The sequence below is a fragment of the Corvus cornix genome, chromosome 3, assembly GCF_000738735.6.
Source record: "Corvus cornix cornix isolate S_Up_H32 chromosome 3, ASM73873v5, whole genome shotgun sequence".
NCBI classification, from domain to species: domain Eukaryota; kingdom Metazoa; phylum Chordata; class Aves; order Passeriformes; family Corvidae; genus Corvus; species Corvus cornix.
Window position 1 is genome coordinate 271,909 of NC_047056.1, and position 20,598 is coordinate 292,506.

Consider the following 20,598-nt stretch of genomic DNA (forward strand, 5'->3'; position numbering starts at 1 on the left):
CCCGGCCCCGGCTGCGGCGGAGGCATCGCCAGCGGCGGCGGAGCCCGCGGGGCGGCGGCGGCGGGATGGCGGCGCCGCTGAGCGACGGGGACCGTCGGAAGCAGATCAGCGTGCGGGGCATCGCGGGGCTGGGGGACGTGGCCGAGGTGCGTAAGAGCTTCAATCGCCACCTCCACTTCACCCTCGTCAAGGACCGCAACGTCGCCACCCCCCGCGACTACTACTTCGCGCTGGCCCACACGGTGCGCGACCACCTGGTGGGCCGCTGGATCCGCACCCAGCAGCACTACTACGAGCGGGACCCCAAGGTGAGCCGCGGCGGGACGAGGGACCGGGGCTGGGCGGCTGTGCCTTCACCAAGGGTGTCTCCGGGTCTACCTGGCCGGTGTCACTGCGGGTGTGACCCAGGGGCGTTGTCCCTTGTGTGCACCTGGCTGTGGGGCCCCTTGCCATGGCCGTGCCTCTCATGCATCCCACCATGATTTCTTCCCTGCGGGCATCATGACACCTGCATCGCTCACACACACCCTGCTGTGGCCGTGCCCCTGTGGGCATTGCTGTGGCTGTGTGCCCATGAGCCTTGCCTCAGCCATGTCGCTCACACACATCTTGCCAGGCCTGTGTCCCCACGGACATCACCCCAGCCATGTCCCTTGTGCAGTTCGCTGTGACTGTGTCCCCATAAACTCTTGCAGTCCTGTTCCAATGAACCTTGCTGCAGCATTGTTCCCCCTCAGACACTTTCATAGTTGTGTCCCCCTGCACCTGGTCACAGCCATGTCCCCTGTGGTCCCACTCTGAGCATGTTCTTGCGTGGGCCTTGCTGCTGCCAGCTCCTCTGCATGCTCCACCACGGTCACGTCCTGCACTCACACTGCCACAGTGGTGTCCCCTATGAGCATCATCACCTCCATGGCTCAGCACAGCTGTGTCCTGACTTCACTCCTGCAGAACATGCAGGCAGCTCAGCTTTGAGGCTGGAGAGGAGTTTCTTGCTGGTGAAAACCAGACAAGCTCCTCCCCACTTGCCAAGTCAGGACAGTGATGCTGGAGGTGTTGGGGGCTGCAAGACATAATTCAGCCCTAATCCTTTTGAATTAAGACCCAATCGAGCACTTGACTGGGGTGCCACAGAGAGCAGGTATGTACTGAGAAAGGCACATACCTTCCCAGGGTGCAGGCAACCACCTCCCTGAGTCAGCTCTTTCCCCAAGATTATGAAAATTGCCATGAAACAAAAAACAAAGTGCACTTTCACGACAGAATGGCTGCAGATACTCGGGGAGTTACACTGTTGCATGGGACTCTCCCTTTTATCCTAACTCACACAAGTGCACCCTGATCTGTATTGCAACACCAACAGAAGGGATTGTACAGATCCTATAAAGGCTCAGAGGAGCCTGGACTGAGTTTGCTTACTTTTCTCTACACTTAGATTTTCACCAGAAATGTGCCCCTGCAGGAGACTGAAAGGAGCAGAGCATTTATGTGCGATGATTTCAGTCTTTCTGATGAGCCCCAGGGAACTCCCAGCAGAGGTGGCAGAGTGGGTAATCCTGCTGCTTAGTGGGGAAAAATCCACACTACAGTGGAAAGAGATTCAGGGGAAAGCACAATTTGAAGCCAGGTTATTGCTCTGTTAAAAATTCCAGTTTATTTATAAAAGTATCCACAGTGATGAATCTTGAGTGAGGGGAGAAGTTTGCACAGCCTGCTCCTCATCCCACAAACAGGCTTTCGTTAGCATTTGCGGCACAGACACGGCTCCTCTCAAACTTGGAAGGTCACTGCACAGTCGTGCCAGGAACCCTGCCACCTATGGGACAATTTACTTGTTCAACAGGATGAAACGGGCATGAAACTGAGTGAGGGGTGAGCAGGAGGACCCATGAGATGGGAGTGCTGGAAAATTGCTCGCAGGAAGGTGCTGGCCCAGCCAGCCTGCATGGGGCAGGGGGCTTGCTCTGGCTTTTGGGAGACTGGATCAGCTTCAGCCTAGCATGGGAAAGCTTTAAAAGCCCAGCGTAAACATCACCTCAGCTGAGCCTGACAGTGTATAAATATATCATTCAGCATCCTAGATAATACTTGCCCTGAGTTAATTAGGGAAACACTTAACAGGCAGCGAGATTTTTCTATAGAAGGCTGTTGGCAGGGAATGCGTGGTGGAGGCTTGGCCGGCGTCCCGCATGAAATTCTTCTGACAAACAACTCTGGTGCGTGGTGTTCAGGAGCAGGCGCCAAAAGCCAGTCTGGGAAGACATCCCTACTCTGGAAAATGCTTGGGTCTGCTCTTGATTTTAAGCAGCTTTGGTGAAAGCAAAGTGCTGTGCTGTGTGTAAGTGTCTCGCTTTGCCTCCTCAGCGCATTTACTACCTGTCCCTGGAGTTCTATATGGGTCGCACTCTGCAGAACACCATGGTGAACCTGGGCCTGCAGAATGCTTGTGACGAAGCCATTTACCAGGTAAAGTCTTGGAGGTACCAGGGTCCCCCCGAGGCTAAACTTTTCCACACAGAGGGCTGAGTATCTATTTCTCAGGGCTTTGCCTGAGAATGTTGTGTTATTTGGACTATACAAAATGAAGCTTGGCTCTGTCTTAGTGTTTTTCATTCCCTAGAGAAGACAGTGGTGGGGGGGCTTGGGATGCCTTGAAGTTGGAGTACATTTTTTTTCAAACCACCATTTCCCTGTAGTGAATGGAAGAGCCCAGAAGTGTATACTGAAAACAACACCTAGTATCCCAAAGGACATGGGAGTCACAGGCTGCAAAGAGCTTTCCATTAGTAGGAGAGATGATGTTTTATCACAGGAGATGTAGTCTAGTGGGAGAGACTGGGCCAGAAGAGGAGACTGGAGCAGCAAAACACCAAATTACGGTTCATACATTGGAGGTACACAGGCACAGCAGCAGTGCTGCCAAGTAGAAGTTAATTGGTGGGAAGGGAGAAAGGAAGGAAATGATTTGCTTGAAGTAAAATGTCCTCAGATGATTTCCATCTGGAAAAAAAATCAGCTGGATATCACCAAGGCAATCACTAATGTGAGGCCATGGTTACTTACTTATATGGTTATTTGCAGACATCTCTGCAACAGCACCGTGACCTTTTTTGACAGAATGTGAGGTTTTTGGCTTTCTCACCCAAAGGCTTTATTTCTCCCAGCTTCCCCTCTGCCCTCCCTCTGCCCAACCAGATTGATCTATGTTACACTTCTAGCAGAAGTTGGGCACTCCACTGTGTCTCAAAATGAGGTACTACAGTTGCTGCTGAAACATCCTGGCAAGCACTTTCCCTGCCAAGTGATAGGAAGGGATTTCCAGGGAGGCACCTGTTTCCTCTCTGAGGTATCAATGCCTCAGAGGGCAGGCTGGTTTTCTTCAGGGAGCATCCTCTAAGTTCCTTTGCAAGACACTTTCCAAGTGCAGATTTGGCCCAACATGCTAGTGGAGGCTTCCTTTGCTGTAGCCTCCAGCTTGTGGAGCTCATCATGGCCAGTGGCCAGGTTGGTTCAGAGGTCTTGTATCTGGCATGGCTCTGTCACTGAGAGAATTTGTCTCAGTTTTTATGTCCCCATCATCCTGTGCATGAGGCTTTCCCATCTGGTGGTTGCAGATGATTGAAGTGCTGGGAAAACAGTTTGGGGAGCAGCTGTGGTATTGGCTTGACACCCTGCTGTCCCCCCTGGCACCAGACTCTGAGAGTCTGCACCTCTGGACTCCTGGAGAGTCCTTGCTCCTGGCAGGCTTAGCCTTCATCTGGCAGGGACTCCCAGGCCATAGAACAAATGGCTCAAGAGATGCAGGCAACCACTTCCAGCCACAGACTGCAGCCAAGGAGCTCAGTGGCAGGCTGGGCAGGATGTGGGAAGCACAGAGAGTGATGGTGAATGCTGCAGTCACTGCTGCCAGCCTGGCCATGCCCTTCCTCAAGGACTCAATGGGCACGAGCAGAGGGATGACCTCCCCTGCCCAGGCAGGACTCAGGGGTCCCTTGCACACTGGCTTGACCATTCTTCCCATGCTGTCTCCAATGTCAAGTTTGGTCAAAGGACATCCTGACCTGAGGGGTTGCCAGGGGATGAGTGTTTTGTCTGAAGTCTCTAAGGAAACCTTCTTCATGGGAAAGCGACATTTGGTGATAGAATTAATTGTTTTCCAATTAATTGGGCTGCCCAAGGACTAGGGGCTGGTGAGATACTTTGTGGGGAGTGGTGGGGAGGGATACAGAGACCTTGTGGGTTTAATTTCCCTCAGTATGGGTGATTTTGGGATGTGTTTGCCCTCCTTAGAGAGCAGCTCAGGACATGGGGTTTGTTTGGTGACATGTTCTGCTGCGGTCTTCCCCAACAGCTGGGTTTGGACTTGGAGGAGCTGGAAGAAATTGAAGAAGATGCTGGGCTGGGAAATGGAGGCCTGGGCCGGCTGGCAGGTAATGCAGGGGGAGGGGAGCCCCCTCCTCATGCAGAGTGTGTGGGGACCCAGGGTGGTGTGGCTGTCACACCCTCACCACTGGCATCTGCCCCACAGGCCTTCAGCAGTGTGGTACCCTCCTGCCTGCTCCTGGCTGGCCAGAAACATCCCCTCCCCAGTGAGAGCAGCCCGGAGCTGTCGGTGTGTGTTCCACAGTGCAGCAGGCAGGGCTGCGGCTGGAAGAGGCTGTCGGGAGCCTTTCTCCTCACCTCCCCGTGAAATCTCTCACTTCTCAGAGGCACTCAACAGCTCTCACACAGGCAGATTGTTGGTTGCTATTTCAGTCTGCCTGTCCAGTGGGACAGCTGGAGATGAGAGCTCCCCAGCATGGAGTAAATGCTGGGGCTGATCTTTACCAGAACTGCCTGGATAGAGAGCTGGAAGGGTTTCCTTTGGAAGCAATAATAGTTAAGTAGCTAGTGGTGCAGCAGGTTGGTGTCAGAAGCTCTGCTTTACTGGGCAGACAGGCTTAGAGCAGGGCAAGTTTAGAAGAGCTCTCACTGCAACAAGGCTGGATTGGGGGTTTTGGTGACCTGTCCTTGTCACCAACAATTTTGGGGGTTTGTGGTCGCTCGGCAGGACCTGAGTGACCACACAGAGTCCTGCTGCAGACTGTCTCCTTGTGTGCCTTCTGCACATGGGTTTCCTCTGAGTAGTAAACATTTCCAGCAGCACTGTTGTGGGAGCTCCTCATCTCTGTGCACACAAGCAAGTGCAGCAAGCAAGGAGTGAGGTTCTTTGCAGTGTGCCTGTCCTCTGCTCCTACAGCCTGTTTCCTGGACTCTTACAGCCTGTTTCCTGGACTCCATGGCCACACTGGGTCTGGCAGCTTACGGTTACGGCATCCGCTATGAGTTTGGGATCTTCAACCAGAAGATTGTTGATGGCTGGCAGGTAACTTGGCAAACTCAGGTCCCTCTTTCTCCCTCTGTTTCATGCTGTGGACAAGTAACTTGGCAAACTCAGGTCCCTCTTTCTCCCTCTGTTTCATGCTGTGGACAAGGCCTGGACACGTAAAATGAACTGCAGTGCCTTGAGCTGCTCCTAAAGTGGGCATTTGAGTCTGTCACTGGGCATGATGATGTGGGAGTTGAGCCACAGGGCATGGCTGAGGCCAGAGGTGTCCCTGCCTGAGTCTCCACAGTGCAGCTGCAACAACCCCAGAGTCCCATCCAACTTGGCAGTGAGTCAGCAAGCAGTCAGACTAAGGATGGAGGTGTGCCTAAGGACCTCAGGAAGGTGTCTGGCAAAGGATTTTGATCATGATGGAACATAGGCAAGTGCCTGGGGTGATAGCTGCTCTTGTGGGTTCCCTGGGTCAGTGGCAGACAGGGCTTAAACAGGGATTTTCCTGTAGCATTAGTGATCATATTATTTTCAAATGAAAATAGGCTGAAAAACTGCCCCAGCCAGCAGTTTTCCTTAGTGTATGTCAGGAAATGGTTTCCAGCTGGAGACTTACCTTGCTTTGGAGCATAAAGTACCTTTTTCCTCTTAAAATACTTCTCCATAAGTCAGGGAGGATGAGAGGTTTGAAGGTTGTTTTTTCCTCCCTCTCTCCACGAAGAAGCTGCAATGCTAGGCCCCATAAATGGTGAAAACAGGGAGGGGAAAGCTTCCCCTGTATTTGACTTCGAGTTTCTTAAAAAAGAACAGGGGTGGTGGCATGCCGGGCTGTGGCCCTCCCCCCTGCCTTGCCCTTCCTTGTCCCACTATCTCCTCCTTCCTTTACTTCCCTCCTTCCTTTACTTCCCTCCCCCCACAGCAGAGAAATGCCTGGAGGTACAAAGCATCTCTGGATAATACCAGCCTAGGTGGCTCTGATGGATTCACTTTGCTCCCGTTGCCACAGTTGTGAGCTGAGAGGAGAAACCCTGTCTGGCAGAGGACAGAGCAGTTAACAAGACCCGGTGTACAGGGTGTGGCTTGTGGCCAGGAAGAGCACCAGTGGGTCCCACATCCCACATATTCCACAATATCCACAGTCAAACTGGATGTAAAGGCCTGGAGACAGACTGAGTGCAGTGGTCTGTGCAGTTTGGATGGCTTAAACCTGAACAGTGCTGCAAAGTCTGTAGAGGCTGATTTATTTATACCAGCTGGGATGCAGTCATCCAAGCTTTGGAAAGCCCGGCTATCCTCTAGAGGCCTCTACATACCCATTTTTAAAGCCAGCTTGCTGAAGCTTTGCTTTTAAACCGGTCTCCCTTCAAAGAGCCGTGTTCAGCCTTCACTGGGAGCCACGAGCCATTCCTTGAAGCCCGTGTGCCTCTTGCAGGTGGAGGAGGCGGACGACTGGCTGCGCTACGGCAACCCCTGGGAGAAGGCCCGCCCCGAGTACATGCTCCCGGTGCACTTCTACGGCCGTGTGGAGCACACTCCCGACGGGGTGAAGTGGATCGACACCCAGGTACCACCATCTGTCTCCCTGCTGGGATGGGGAGGGTAGCCACCCTGGGCTACCTGAGGTGTTCAGGCTTTGCTTCTCTCCCAGACTGGCCAAACTCTCTCTGCTACCTAGTTAGGAAGGTGACTTGGTAGACTAGGGGATTTGAGGAAATAAAAATTTTTGTTGATTTGTTGCAGCAGGATTTGAGAAAAAAGGAGGATAGCAACTTCAGTTAGCTTGGGGCCTCCTTCTCTATTGATCTCCAGGGCAAAGCCCCAGTCTTGCATGGATTTATGTTGGAGGAGAAGTGTAGGCTCCTTCCACCCTGCTCCTGGCCACTGCTCACTCACACCCTGTGGATTTTCAGGTGGTTCTGGTGCTGCTGCTGTGCAGGGGCACAGGTGATGAAGGCACAGGTTTATTAAAAATACTAAAGATGCTTTAGCCTCTCCTCTGTAATCTCTGCTCAGGATGGAGGAAGGACAATTAATTTCTCTGTGGTTCAAGGAGATGACCTAGCCTTGTTTCCATAATGTTCATCAGGTCTTTCAGCCTGATGAACCAGCTTGGTTCCTCTGGGGAGCTCACGGTCACAGAGCCCGGCCATTCCCTTCAGCACCAAGAGCTGAAGCTCAGTTAGAGTCACCTGGGCCTGCTCAGAGGAGAAATACAGCATTTTATTTCTGGTTGTCAGAGGCTGTGCAGTGACCTAGGCCATTGCCAGGATAACAGTGCAGGGGTTCAACACCACAGCACCAGCACAGTGAACATCTTGGTGGCACTGTGCCAGAGCTCTCTGGCCCCCAAGTGCAGCAGGCATCCTCTTGGGGACCAAGAGCCATTGCATTTCATCATGCCTTTCTTCTGATCCTGCTGGTAGTCTGGGGTTTCAGGGATCCCAAACACTGCTTCCTACAAGGAGGTGGATTTTCAGATAGTGCTGCTAAGGGAACAAGTTGGAAAGGTTCAAAAAAGCCAAAGATGAAGTCTCCAAATATAGCATGGCTGAGTTCATGTGATGTGTGCCCCAGTCCCTGGGCAGGCTCCCTGCCTGCTTCCATGTTCGGAGCTGGTAACAGCAGCTTGGAGAGCCTGAGCTGATTCTCCCCAGAGGGGAGGTGTTGCTGATGCCAGCACAAAGAGGCTGTTCAGGACCAACATGCTCTGATGATCTGCCCAGGTTTTCCCTGCTGTGTGAGCTGGGAGCTCCAGGGTTACTCCCCGTAGCCACGTGTGCACCCTCCTGAGGCTTAAGCATCATCTGGAAACTGCACAAAGAGTTTCACACTCATGTTCAGTTCAGGTGCTGGAGATCTCAGTGGATTTATCCAGGCAGGTTCAACAAACCCTGAATATTGGGTGAATGGCTCTGGAAATGGTGCTGCAGTGGTAGGGTTTGGTCCTGGCAGGTTGCAGAAGGCTAATGGGCAGGATTCAGTCTGTGGAGTTAATCCCAGATGGAAACACAAAGGTCCAAGCTGCCCTGGCTCTACCCCAGCACAGACAGAATCACAGTGGGCAGCTGAGGGTGCTTTCAGTGCTCTGATAGGTACCCCAGTTACAGGAAGGTACAGGTGTAGGAAGGTCAGCACGTGTATTTTAGTGAGGTGAGTATTCCTTCCACAGCCAGGACTTGTCTTTGCCCTCTGGATTCTCCCTGCAGAGGTTTCAGCTGCTCTCCCACCTCCTCTGAGGCCACTGTGCTGTAACCAGAGGGGAAAACTGTCCTTTTGCAGGTTGTCCTTGCCATGCCTTACGACACCCCAGTGCCTGGATACAAGAACAACACTGTGAACACCATGAGACTCTGGTCTGCCAAGGCACCCAACGACTTCAACCTCCAGGAATGTAAGTGCTGTCCCTCCACTGCGTCTCTTCTGGCCAGTCTGGGACACAGTTGGCCCTTTGTGCATGGCACCTGGCACAGCACTTCACATCTGGCCTGCTTTGTCTTTATCTCATAGCTAGCTCCAAAACACAGCACTGTGTGCACATCCATGGATCACACTACCCCACAACTGCTTCCAGAGCCCTTATACACCAGAACACCCACCCATTCTCCTTCTGTTCCCATCACACTTGTCATGCTCTCACAACCTGCCTTATGCCTTCCCCCAGTGGCAGACCACCTGCCACTGGATTCCCTACGTCACCAAATGAGCTGCAGACTCTCCAGGGAGGGTCATTTCTGTGCAGCATCATCCTTTAGTGCTGAAGCAGAACAGCAGCACAGCCCATCCTACTGTTGGTTTGCTTTAGGTGCATCTTGCAGCCTCTAATTGTAGTGCTGAAGAGCAGATACAGGGCAACTAACACACCACATGTCAATGCTAGGCTGTCACAGAAGGGGAAGGCTTTAGATTGGACAGATTTGATTTATTCCTCCATACTGGCAGGAGATGTGTGTGTCCAAGCAGCCTTGCTTGGAGAACTTGTGTGGGACATGGGGTGATGGCCCTTGAGTCTACTCAGTTCTTGACTGGCAGTTGTGAGCTAGGTTTTGATGAGCCTTTTGAACCCTTCAGCAGCTGAGTGTGATTATGGTGTTGTGCTTCTCTGCCCAGACCCATTTCTCCTCCATTCTCAGGCAAGATGGCTGCTCACTCGCTTCCTTGTTTTGCCTTGTCTGGCTGCTGTCTGCCTTCAGTTTTTGCCTGTCCTTCCCAATATGTGTGTCTTGTGAAGCACATGGAGATCTGCCTTTCTCTTATCCCATCTCCTCCTGTCACTCCAGTGCTCTCCACACATGTACATTCCCATCCTATTCCATTATTACCAAACTGAATATTCCTGTTACAAAATCTCTCTGCAAGAGAAGAGGTAAAAGTGTGGTGTCAGGGACCTGCCTGAATCTCTACAGCTGCTGCAGTACTGTGTGTATTTCTCTCTCTGCAGTCAATATGGGTGACTACATCGAGGCAGTGTTGGACAGAAACCTGGCAGAAAACATATCCAGAGTCCTGTACCCAAATGATAACGTGAGTGACTCTCTTGCCTCTCTTCCCTGTTGCTCAGAATCATCCTTCCTGCAGTTGTATCTCCTTGTTTGCAAGCACTGGAAGGTCATGGCCATCTGGTGTTTATTGTTCTGGTTTAATGCAACAGGTTGTCCCTATAATTCCCAGTGAACAGGTATGGCTCTGCTGGTTCCAGAGGGTCTTTGCTGACTGATGGCAGCTAAGAGTCTGGCCCATATGACATAGCTGCTCTGTTCCCTGCTCCTTCAATTTGAAGGCAGTTGTCAGTTTACAGAGTGGGGTCTCATTTCCATCCCCAATTCAAGGGATTTTCTCACTGCAGGGGCTGTCCCAGGCCAATCACTCACTGGGCACTGGTTCCAGAAGGGACGAGCCCTCATTTCTAGTCATGGATTGGCATCTGTGCTGGAAAAGCTAATCCCCTGCACTTTACCCCACACCCTATTGCTCCTGCTGGTGTTTTAAAATAGACCAGCATGAAGCATGGTGTGGGAGGCAGCTGGTGTGTCCAGAGACACTCTGGCTATTGCAGAAAACCCAAAATCCTTTGTCCAAAAACCCTGCAAAGGATTTTGCTGCAAGGGAGGGAGCTATGCTGGCTCTGCAGAAGTAGCACAGATGTGGCAGGCTCTGTTGCTCTGGAAGCAGCTGTTTGGGATGCCATGCCCCTTGTGAGTCCCTGCAGCTGCTGTCCCCATCAGAGACATGTGAGAAACATGCACGTTTGCCCTGGTGAGGAGCCTCACAGCAGCCAGACAAGGCAAAACTTGTGAGGCCTGTTGGGAAGCCCCTCGGGGTGGAGAGGAGCATCTCCAGGGCTTTGGCTGCCAGGTGGGGATGGCAGCTGCAGCTCTGATAGATGTGGTGCCCCCACTTGCAGTTCTTTGAAGGCAAGGAGCTGAGGCTGAAGCAGGAGTACTTTGTGGTGGCTGCCACCCTCCAGGACATCATCCGCCGCTTCAAGTCCTCCAAATTCGGCTGCCGAGATCCTGTGAGAACATGCTTTGAAACCTTCCCAGACAAGGTGAGTCCATGGCAGAGTCCAGGGAAATTTCAGCCAGACCTGCCTCTCATGAGGGAGAGCAGGACACTCAGGATGAAGTGGGGGCATTTTTACAAACACCCTGGCAATTTGGGCTGTAAACCAGATGATCTCCAGGCCTATTTTCCCAGGGAAAAATTTGTAATTTGGAGCAAAACTTAAAAAGTTTGCATAGGTCCATTACTGAGAGCTCTGTCTGTTTCTGGTTTGAGAGTCATGAGAGGAACCTTGGGGCTGACGCTTACCCCAGCCCTGAGCATGTGGGACACTGTCACAGTCATGTCACTGCCAGAACTGAGACCATCAAGTCTGTGTTGCAGGTGGCTATTCAGCTGAACGACACCCACCCTGCCCTGTCCATACCAGAGCTCATGCGGATCCTGGTGGATGTGGAGAAAGTGGACTGGGACAAGGTGAGCAGAGTGGGGAGGTCCTTGCTGAACCTTGCAGGGGAAAGAGCTGTGGGATTTCCTTTTCCCTCCTGGCCTGGAGGGATGTGCATTAACCTGCTGTCTGTAATGCAGGCCTGGGAGATCACAAAAAGGACCTGTGCCTACACCAACCACACCGTGCTGCCTGAAGCCCTGGAGCGCTGGCCGGTCTCCATGTTTGAGAAGCTGCTGCCACGGCACCTGGAGATCATTTACGCCCTCAACCAAATGCACCTCGATGTAAGGGGCGGGTCCCAGGCTGTGGGAACTCCGGGGCTCTTGGGGTGACCACCTTTAGGATGGGAGTGCTCCTCGGTCGTGTGGCTGTGTCACTCACGTCCCTCTCCCTGCCTGCAGCGCGTGGCAGCTCTGTACCCAGGGGACATCGACCGTCTGCGGAGGATGTCGGTGATCGAGGAGGGCGACTGCAAGCGGATCAACATGGCTCATCTCTGCGTCATTGGCTCCCACGCCGTCAACGGCGTGGCCCGCATCCACTCTGACATCGTGAAGAACTCGGTGTGAGTTGGGGCACACCCAGGGCAGGCACTCTCTCTGTTCACTGGGCTTTGCCTGCCAGCTGGAGAGGGTTAGGTGGGGAAGCTGGGTGTTTAGATCTGCTCGGTTGCCTTGCTGGAGAGACTCTCTCCCTTTGGAGCTGGTGAAACTCTTGGCAGTACAGCTGAGGAAGGGGGTGAGAGGCAGCAGAGAGTTCACAGCTGTTACAGGGAGATTGACAGAGCCTGCCCTGAGTCAGGAGCACACACTGCTGGGGCCCTGCTGCAGCTCTGGGTGGTGGTGGGTGGCTCAGAGCTCCCTGGTGTTCCAGGTTCAAGGATTTCTATGAGCTGGAGCCAGAAAAGTTTCAGAACAAGACCAATGGGATCACGCCAAGACGCTGGCTCCTGCTGTGCAACCCAGGACTGGCTGACGTTATTGCTGAGGTGAGTGGGGAGCATGTGAAGTGAGGGGCTGAGTGTGTCCCTTTGGTCACCTCTTCTTGTGGTCTGGTCAGCCCTGAGGCTGACACCTGGCAGCTGTGTGAGGGCAGCCTGGGAGGACCATGCCTGTGGTACTTGTAGGTGTGAGATTGGCTGGGCTTTAAAGTTGATGAAGAAGAATTGGCCAAAAAAAGCTGCAGAAATCTGTATCTGGTTCCTGCCCTCATGGGGGCTGCACACAGTCAGGCACAACCATAGGCTGTCTGGACAAGTGTGCAGCTTCATAGGCACAAAGGAGCTTCCATGGAGTCCCAGCCCCAGTTCTGTCCCTTCTGTTTCCCAGGCCCTTTAGCACAGGTTTTTGCATCACACTGGGACATGCCATGGCTGAATATCATCCTGCAATTAATTGTATCTCTGTGTCCTGCCCATCAGTTTCTCCAGCTGCCAGGAGGCCTTGGCACATGTGCACACATCCTCCCTCTTCCTGCTAAAACTCCTTGAGAGAGGCAGGCTTGTCCGAGGTTTTGCAAGTGCCCTGTTTCCATTGGGCTTCTTTATGACACAGAGAAGTAACCTCACCATGAGAAACTGTGCCCCTTTTCCTGGCCACACTGCCTCTTCCAGTTCACAACAGGACTGTGGCACCTCTGTTGGGGAAGGGCAGTTGTGAAGTGTCTCATGACATTCCTCTCCTGGTTTGTTCTCTTAGAAAATCGGGGAAGGCTTTGTCACAGATCTGAGCCAGCTGAAGAAGCTACTGGATTTCATCGATAATGAGACTTTTATCAGGGATGTGGCAAAAGTTAAGCAGGTAACATGCACTGGAGGTGGCCTGGGGGAAGAAGGCTAAAAGCACCATGCTCCCAGGAACATCCCAGCAGCAAAGGCTCACTTCTGGTGCAAGCCCTGGGAACCTAACCCTATTCCTCATATTCTTCTGCCAGGAGAACAAGCTGAAGTTTGCAGCCTACTTGGAGGAGCAGTACAAGGTGAAGATCAACCCTATGTCCATGTTTGATGTCCAGGTGAAGCGAATCCATGAGTACAAGCGGCAACTGCTGAACTGCCTGCATGCCATCACCCTCTACAACCGTAAGTCCTGCCTGGGCTGATAGGCAAGGGGTGTCCCCCAGCCTCTCACTGCCAGGGCTTCTCTCCAGGAGGGAAGACAGAGTGTCTGAAGGGTCATACAGAGCTCTGGGGAAAAGCTCACAGCCCACCTCTCCAGCCCAGGTAACCTCCACACCTGTTCTGCAGGTGTCAAGACTGACCTGGTGCAAGTTACGACCCCATTTCCCAGTGTATACTTGGGGCCCCTGCCCACTCCCAAAGGGAGGCAAAGTCACTGGAGTTCTGCATTGTTCTGGCTTGAGTAGTTCCCCAAGGATCTGAATCCCCAAGGATTCTGTGGCCATTTTTTGCCCACCACAGCTGCAGCAGATGTCTGGTTGGGCTTCAGGGTCCTGTAAGGTTGACAGGTCCTTGTGACATGGGCTGAGATCCCAGCCCGCCTCTGATCCACGCAGTAAAACTCTGCCCAGTTTATCTTCAGTTCTGAAGATTTTTAAATTTTTTCTTTTTAAGATCAAATTTGAGCTTTCAAATTTGAAAACATTTTGAAGAAAGATCCCTGCTCTTTCAGGCATCAGATGTAATCCATCCAAATCCTTTGTGCCCAGGACCATTATGATCGGAGGAAAGGTAACCTGCATTCCAGACTCTGTGCATGCGTGACTTGGGGGGTGGGTGGGGAAGGTTCCTGTCCCCTTTCTGTGGCTTTGCTGGGCCTGCTGTAGATTAGCCAGCAACAGGGAACACCTCCATGGACTAACTGGACTGAGCAAGGCTCCATCACTATTACCCCATGGCTCAGGACTTCTTGTCCCAATAGGGCTTTTTTCCTAATTCATGGCTGGGAGAATTAGGATTGTTCAGGCTCTGGGGAGTCTTTATTGTAGTCTTTCAGTAGTTGAAGTGGGCCTTTTAAGAAAGATGGGGACAAATGTTCTAACAGGACCTGCTGTGATAGAACAAGGGATAGGGGTTTTAAATTGAAGAAGGGTTGATGTAGATTAGATCTAAGGTGGAAATGTTTTCAATGAGCGTGGTGAGCCACTGGAACAGGTTCCCCAGAGGTGAAAGATGCTCCATCACTGGAAACATTCAAGATAGGTTGGATGGGGCTCTCAGCAACCTGGTCTAGTTGAAGATGTCCCTGCTTATTGCAGGGGGGTTGGACTAGATGTCCTTTAAAGGTCCTTTCCAAGCCAAACCATGCTGTGATTCTATGTGAACGGCAGAGGTGAGGCCCAGACTCACTGCACTGAGGACCCCACACTGGCATCTCTCACACTCTTCCTTCCTTAAAAGCCTTCCCCATTTCTGGGCTGCTCTTCTTCAGGCGGCCCCTGGTTACCACATGGCCAAGATGATCATCAAACTCATCACATCCATTGGTGAGGTCATCAACAACGACCCCTATGTGGGGGACAAGCTCAAGGTCATCTTCCTGGAGAACTACCGGGTATCCTTGGCTGAGAAGGGTATGTCTGGTCTTCTGTAAGCACATGTCAGAAGTTGGGCATGTCCCAGCTGAGCCCAGGAACGGGCTGGCCTGAGAGGCAGTTGTGGCAGGACACCTGGCTGTCCCCTAGGAAGAGCCTGAGGGCTCCACACAGGGCAGGAAGCCAGCTTCATGCAGGAGTGGCAGCAGCTGCATGGGACCATGGCAAAGCTGAGCCTGGCTCTGGCCCCAAAGTTGTGCTGTTTGGGCTGAGGGCAAGGTCAGAAGGGCCACTGCCAAATGCCCAGGATTGTATTGCTGTCCTGGTTGTGGGGAGCTGCAACGTGCCAAGGATTAACTCCCACCTCTCTTGCATTTGGCAGTGATCCCAGCAGCGGATCTCTCCCAGCAGATCTCCACAGCTGGCACAGAGGCCTCAGGTACTGGCAACATGAAGTTCATGGTGAACGGGGCCCTCACCATTGGTACCATGGACGGGGCCAACGTGGAGATGGCCGAGGAGGCAGGCGAAGAAAACCTCTTCATATTTGGAATGCGAGTGGAGGACGTGGAGGCCCTGGATCAGAAAGGGTTGGTGCACGCCAGGGCTCATCTGATGGGGATACAGGGCTCAGCTCTGGTGGGGAGAGTCATGTTCTCTGGGAGGGACACCTTCCTCTCTGGGGAGAGCCATGTTCTCTGGGAGGGACACCTTCCTCTCTAGGCAGCTCTAGAGCAGGAAAAAGCAGGCTGGAGGCAGCCTTTGCCTTGGGCTGCAAGGATGCAGCTCGTCCAGAGCACAGTGGCTGTGAGTGGGACATGGCACAAAGTGTATCAGACACCTGGTCTGAGCCATGAGCAGGGTGCTCTGATGGACACAGCCCTGGGAGCAAGGCCCCTCACTCAGGAGCCGTACCACATCGTTGCCTGCCCTCCCTGCCCCAGACACGTGGGGGCCCCAGGAAGAGCAGCAGTGGCAGAGCTGTCTCTGCTGGGCGCAGGTACAACGCCCGGGAGTACTACGAGAGCCTGCCCGAGCTGCGCCAGGCCATCGACCAGATCAGCAGCGGCTTCTTTTCCCCTCGAGACCCCGGCTGCTTCAGGGACGTGGTGAACATGCTCATGTACCACGACAGGTGAGTCCTGGGAAGCATCCCTGCTCAGTGGGAGCCCTGCCTGCTCAGGGGAAGATGTCTGTCCTGCCCTGAAGGCAAATCCCAGCCGGACTCTGCTTTGGGTTTCAGGTTTAAGGTGTTTGCAGACTATGAGGCCTACATTAAGTGCCAAGGCCAAGTGGACCAGCTGTTCATGGTAAGACATGGCCATTGCTGAGCGGGAAGGATGGGGTCTTTGGCCATGGCAGTGCAGTGGGAAGACTGGGGGTAAGTGGGATGTGTGCTCCAGTGGAGCCCTTCTTATGGACACCACAGCGTGCAGGCACCCTGGGGCAGGGCGAGGCAGGTTTGGCTGCTTCAGCAGCCCCACACCACGGTGTTTTAAACCAGCCAGTGCCCTGCAAGGCTGCGAGCCAGGACAGAGCTGGGTGAGCAACTGAGTGCTGACATTGCCTCTCCTCTTCCCAGGATCCCCGCGAGTGGACAAGGAAAGTCATCAGGAACATCGCGTGCTCGGGCAAGTTCTCCAGTGACAGAACCATCACAGAGTATGCCCGTGAGATCTGGGGGGTGGAGCCTTCTGCCACAGCAATCCCCCCACCCAACATCCCCCGAAATTGATGCAAGCACCAAGGGACGGAAGGAGGGATACGCTCCCAGCGCAGGAGGCCTCAGCTGCATTGCACCACCAGTTCTATGGTCTCAGCTCTGCAGAAGCAAGGCCCTTCCCTCAGAGGGTAGAAGGATGCTCTGAGGAGGAGCCCTGACTGAGGAACAAGAGCTGGGGGGCAGGAGAAAGGACCTTGTGTTTGCACCTACCTAGCTTGCATGTGCTGCATAGTGCTTCTAGTGAGATGACCATGGATAAGTCTTCCACGGCTGTGCTCCATGCTTAACAAGGGCTTTCCAAGTAAACCCTCCCCTCTGTGGCCTCCTTGACCCTGCCCCACAAGTAGGATCAGCTAACACAGAGCATGTCTTGCATTTTCCTTCAGGGGTCTGCCAGGCCCAAAGCTGGGGGAGGGAGAGGCCACTCCCTGACCATCCCCTTCCCCAGTATCACCTAAAGAAGGCAGGTTGGCTGTGAAAGCAGCAGGCCCCAGGGCAGGCACCGATGTCAAACACTGTGCCACAAGCAGGAGAGCCTGGGACCAGCCACTTCCTTGCCACAGAGCTTACTGTAGCCTCCTACCACACCTCTTTCCTAACTCAAGGCCCAGTAACCAAGCCACTCCAGGGATTTTTAGCCTCCAGGTCTGCATAGGGATGGCTGTACCTGCCACTACCAGGTGGGGTGGCTGAGCCTGCTGGCTCCTGGCTCCGCAGGTGCAGCTGTGTGCTGGCTGCTACCCAGGGGGTGAACATGGATCACATCCCTGGCATTCCTCCGTAGCAGGGTCATGCTGCTCCACATGTCCCTCCCAGTGCTGGGGTCACAGTTTAACACCCATAGTGCTGTGTAGTGCACCAGTACTGCCCTGTTTGACACCAACTCATTAAAACAACCCAAACACCTGCTGGATTGACTTTGGACTGACTTGTGACTACTCCACATCTCGGGGTTCAGGTTGCAGCAAGTTCAGGCCATGATGCCTGAATCGCTGCTGTCCTTCCCCAGCTGTGGCTTCATGGTCCCCTGCAGCTGGCAGGGTGCTGGCACCACCATGGGGGGTAACATGCCCATGTCAGGCTGACCCTGTGCACTGGGGTGGGGGTTAGTGCTGGGTTTGCCCTGCCAATGGCACACAGGGCCTCCTGAACTAGAAATCACACAGGCAGCTCCTGTCTCCCCCTCCCAGGGGAGGAGCAGAGCCTCAGCTGCAGCCACACCATGGGCACAGACCCTCTGGGCTCCAGGAGAGTCAATCCTCCAGAACTGGCAGTAGCCACAAAGATTTGCCCAGTCCCAGCTGCACCAGCTCACCTCCCACACCCCACCATACTGCAGCCCTGCCCCAGCGCAGCTGACCTGCTCAGTGTGGGGAAAATGTCCCAAAAACTGCCAGGTAAGACTGGTAAAGCTAAAGTGATCAGCAGTCAATGCCTTTATTAAAACTACACCACTTTTAGATAAACATTTCAGTTTAAATTTCCAAGCATTTCACTGGCCTGCTAAGAGGAATGGTGGTGCTGGGACCACCAACACCAGCAGTTCTCATGCTGGACTCCCAGCTGTCCCACCAGGAGGAAGGCAGCCAGCCAGGCCCCAGCTCAGGCTGCACTTTGCCCCAAGCCAGCTGCCAGCAGCAGCATTAACTGGAATGTGTGTTACCCTCCAGAGCCAGGTAAGTATTTCTCATCTGTCAGTACAATGAATTATGGTTGATGCACTTGTAGTGAAGTGGCACAGCTACTTTATGAGTATCAGGGGTCAGAAACCTCAGGGACAACTGCACTAATGGCAGAAGAATCTTGGTACAAGAACAAGCTACTGTCTCTTTTGCAACTAGTATAAGCCTGCAGATATAACTCTGATGCATGCTGAGCAGTTTATACTATGCTGTACACCCCTGACCAGACCCTTGGGGCAGCACAATTCCCTTTGAGCACTCGTGACTAAACCTACAGCACCTGGTCCTGTCTGTATGGACTGACAAGGGGCAGGACCCCAGTGAGGCAGTGTGTGAGTGACTCCTCTTTCAGTGCAGAGCTCTTCAGCAGCATAAACCAGCCCCCCTTCCAGCCACAAGCAGGACAAGGACATCCCCAGAAGCTCTCCCTGTGGGAAAGGCTCAGTTCCACTTCTGCCTCCTGGACAATGGCTGGCAGAGGGGCTAAGATGTGCTACCGGCAGCACACAGAAGGCAGGGGGGAGAGATGGGGAGCGACACCCCAGACTTATTTTTGCATCAAAAACTGTGTATCACTGTCTGCTTTTAACTACAGTGGAGCAGCACTGCCACCAGGAACAGGAAAACCTGACCCAAGGAGTCAAAAAGTAGTTGAGGAAAAAAACCCCTTGCCCTTCTCACCAAAAAGCAGCACATGGCTGTCTGGGTACATACGGGGTAATGGAAGACATCCATTCTGGCAGTCTGGGCACACGTTGTTCATGGAAGAGGAGATCAAACACCCAAGTCCGCAGTTATATACATGTGTCATTCCAATCCTAATAGGAAGTACTTGTGTAAAAGGGGAGGAGGTCCACAGAGGATAGCAGGAATGGGAGCAAAAAATGATGTTCAGAAGGAAAAGGGTTAAGGAAAGATAAAAGGGCACTAGCCTTTCCCACTAAATAGATGTTTCAAAAGGAAGAACAAAAAAAATCTTTCATTTTATTTCCAAATGTGTGCAATTACCCCAACACTTGCAGCACATTGTGACTGAAGAGCTAAATAAAAATACCTCTCACTACCTGGATCCTCCATATATTTGTAATTACAGCCACTGATTGGAAAGGCAAAACATGTATTTTCTAGAAAAAGAACACCTCAAACTCAAGCAAGACAACTGCAGTAAGGAGACATGGCAAAAGCCATTTGCCTACAAATGAATCTCTACATGATCCAAAAACAGCAGCAGTGTTTAAAAGTGAAAGAAACATCCTTGGTCATGACACAGTGTCCTAGGAAATCTGTCCTCAGCAGTACCACGATGGGTTGGCGAGGCTTTGCTGCACTTACATTTTTCATGGTTCAGTACTGGCTCCTGGGCTCTTACCACCCCTTCATCCATGTCCAAAAAGAAGCCAACAACTTCCTCCTTCTGCCGTCACAGATGCTGATGCCAGAAGCTGGAGTTGCCAAGGGTACACATCAGGACTGGAACGGGAATCCCTGACCTCCTCTAGTGCCAGGGATGGAAGAACGGCAGACTGACCCACAGGGAGATGGGAGGAAAAGGAGAGAGAGGAAGGAAATGAAAATCTCTGTGCTGACAAGCAGACAGTCTTCAGTGATGATGCTCATGTTCAGATTTTCCCAGGAATTCCCTAGAAAGGAAATGACAAAGCAGTGACACTCGGCTCTCCTATACTCTGGTGCACACTACAGCCTGCAGGTCTTCCCCTGGCAGATACTATGGCTCAAGCATTTGCAGCTCCAGGGAAGAGCATTGAGCTTTGCTCTCACACCCATCAGTGGCTCCCACTAAAAGAGCCAAGCTGAAGCAACTGCTCTGCAACAGCTCCTCCAGAGCATCCAGCTCACAGCAGAGATGACCCAGAAAGTGCTCCCAGATTTCTGTGGCTCCCCTTCCCAAAACCTGCTTTGCAAGGAGGTGGAGAGCTCTGACTCCTGTGCTAAGCCAGCCCCGGTATCTCCCCCACTGTGGAGAGCAAAGGGTGCTCAGCCCATCCCAGCCCCGCCCAGCCCCGCCCCGGCGTTACCGCAGTATCCGAGGTAGCTCTGGACTCCTGTAGATGTACTTGTGCCGGTAGCCGAGGTCTGTGTGGAAGGGCACAAACTGCACCTTGTAGTCCCGGAAACTCCGCGACGTGGCCGCGATGTTGTAAAGCTGAACCCAAGGGGAGCAGGTGAGGGACTCGTGTTACTCCAAACCAGCTCCCCCTGCCAGACCCACAGCCCCCTCAGGCGTGGGTGAGGGGCCCTGGCTGGAGCAGTTTTGGTAGCTCCAGCCTCATTTCACTACTGATTTGCCACCTCCAGCACCACAGAATCTGCAGTCCCTCTGGGCTGTGTGTTTTACACCTTTCTATTACTGACTTTTTGCCTGGCTGGGATGTTGTTCTATCCACACCAGTTCCTCCCACCAGATCAGTTTGCA

The 20,598-nt window shown here is 53.0% G+C and overlaps 2 protein-coding genes across 3 annotated transcripts in view; one reads left to right on the forward strand and one right to left on the reverse strand.

Moving 5' to 3' along the window:
- Positions 1 to 8: 8 nt before the first annotated feature.
- PYGB (glycogen phosphorylase B) lies at positions 9 to 17,399 on the forward strand. Of its 2 annotated transcripts, none has more exons than XM_039568744.1 (20): positions 9 to 308; positions 2,365 to 2,466; positions 4,352 to 4,430; positions 5,240 to 5,365; positions 6,750 to 6,881; positions 8,597 to 8,708; positions 9,756 to 9,838; positions 10,719 to 10,862; positions 11,201 to 11,293; positions 11,405 to 11,551; positions 11,669 to 11,832; positions 12,141 to 12,255; positions 12,965 to 13,066; positions 13,200 to 13,347; positions 13,898 to 13,956; positions 14,657 to 14,798; positions 15,142 to 15,349; positions 15,760 to 15,894; positions 16,003 to 16,069; positions 16,342 to 17,399. In XM_039568744.1, exons 2-20 carry the CDS (start codon positions 2,441 to 2,443, stop codon positions 16,492 to 16,494), a joined length of 2,235 nt encoding a protein of 744 aa, XP_039424678.1. In that variant the 5' UTR covers positions 9 to 308; positions 2,365 to 2,440; the 3' UTR covers positions 16,495 to 17,399. The 2 variants fall into 2 exon arrangements, with proteins under 2 accessions (XP_039424678.1, XP_039424677.1); XM_039568743.1 differs by having other exon boundaries at positions 12 to 308; positions 5,262 to 5,365.
- Positions 17,400 to 17,889: 490 nt separating this feature from the next.
- Positions 17,890 to 20,598, reverse strand: part of ABHD12 (abhydrolase domain containing 12, lysophospholipase) — a 38,837-nt gene continuing 36,128 nt past the window's right edge. The window contains exons 12-13 of the mRNA XM_039568745.1: positions 20,201 to 20,328; positions 17,890 to 19,804 (exon numbers count right to left, since the gene is read on the reverse strand). Coding sequence (XP_039424679.1) covers positions 19,765 to 19,804; positions 20,201 to 20,328 — 168 coding nt within the window. The 3' untranslated portion in view covers positions 17,890 to 19,764. The remainder of the gene's footprint in view (positions 19,805 to 20,200; positions 20,329 to 20,598) is intronic.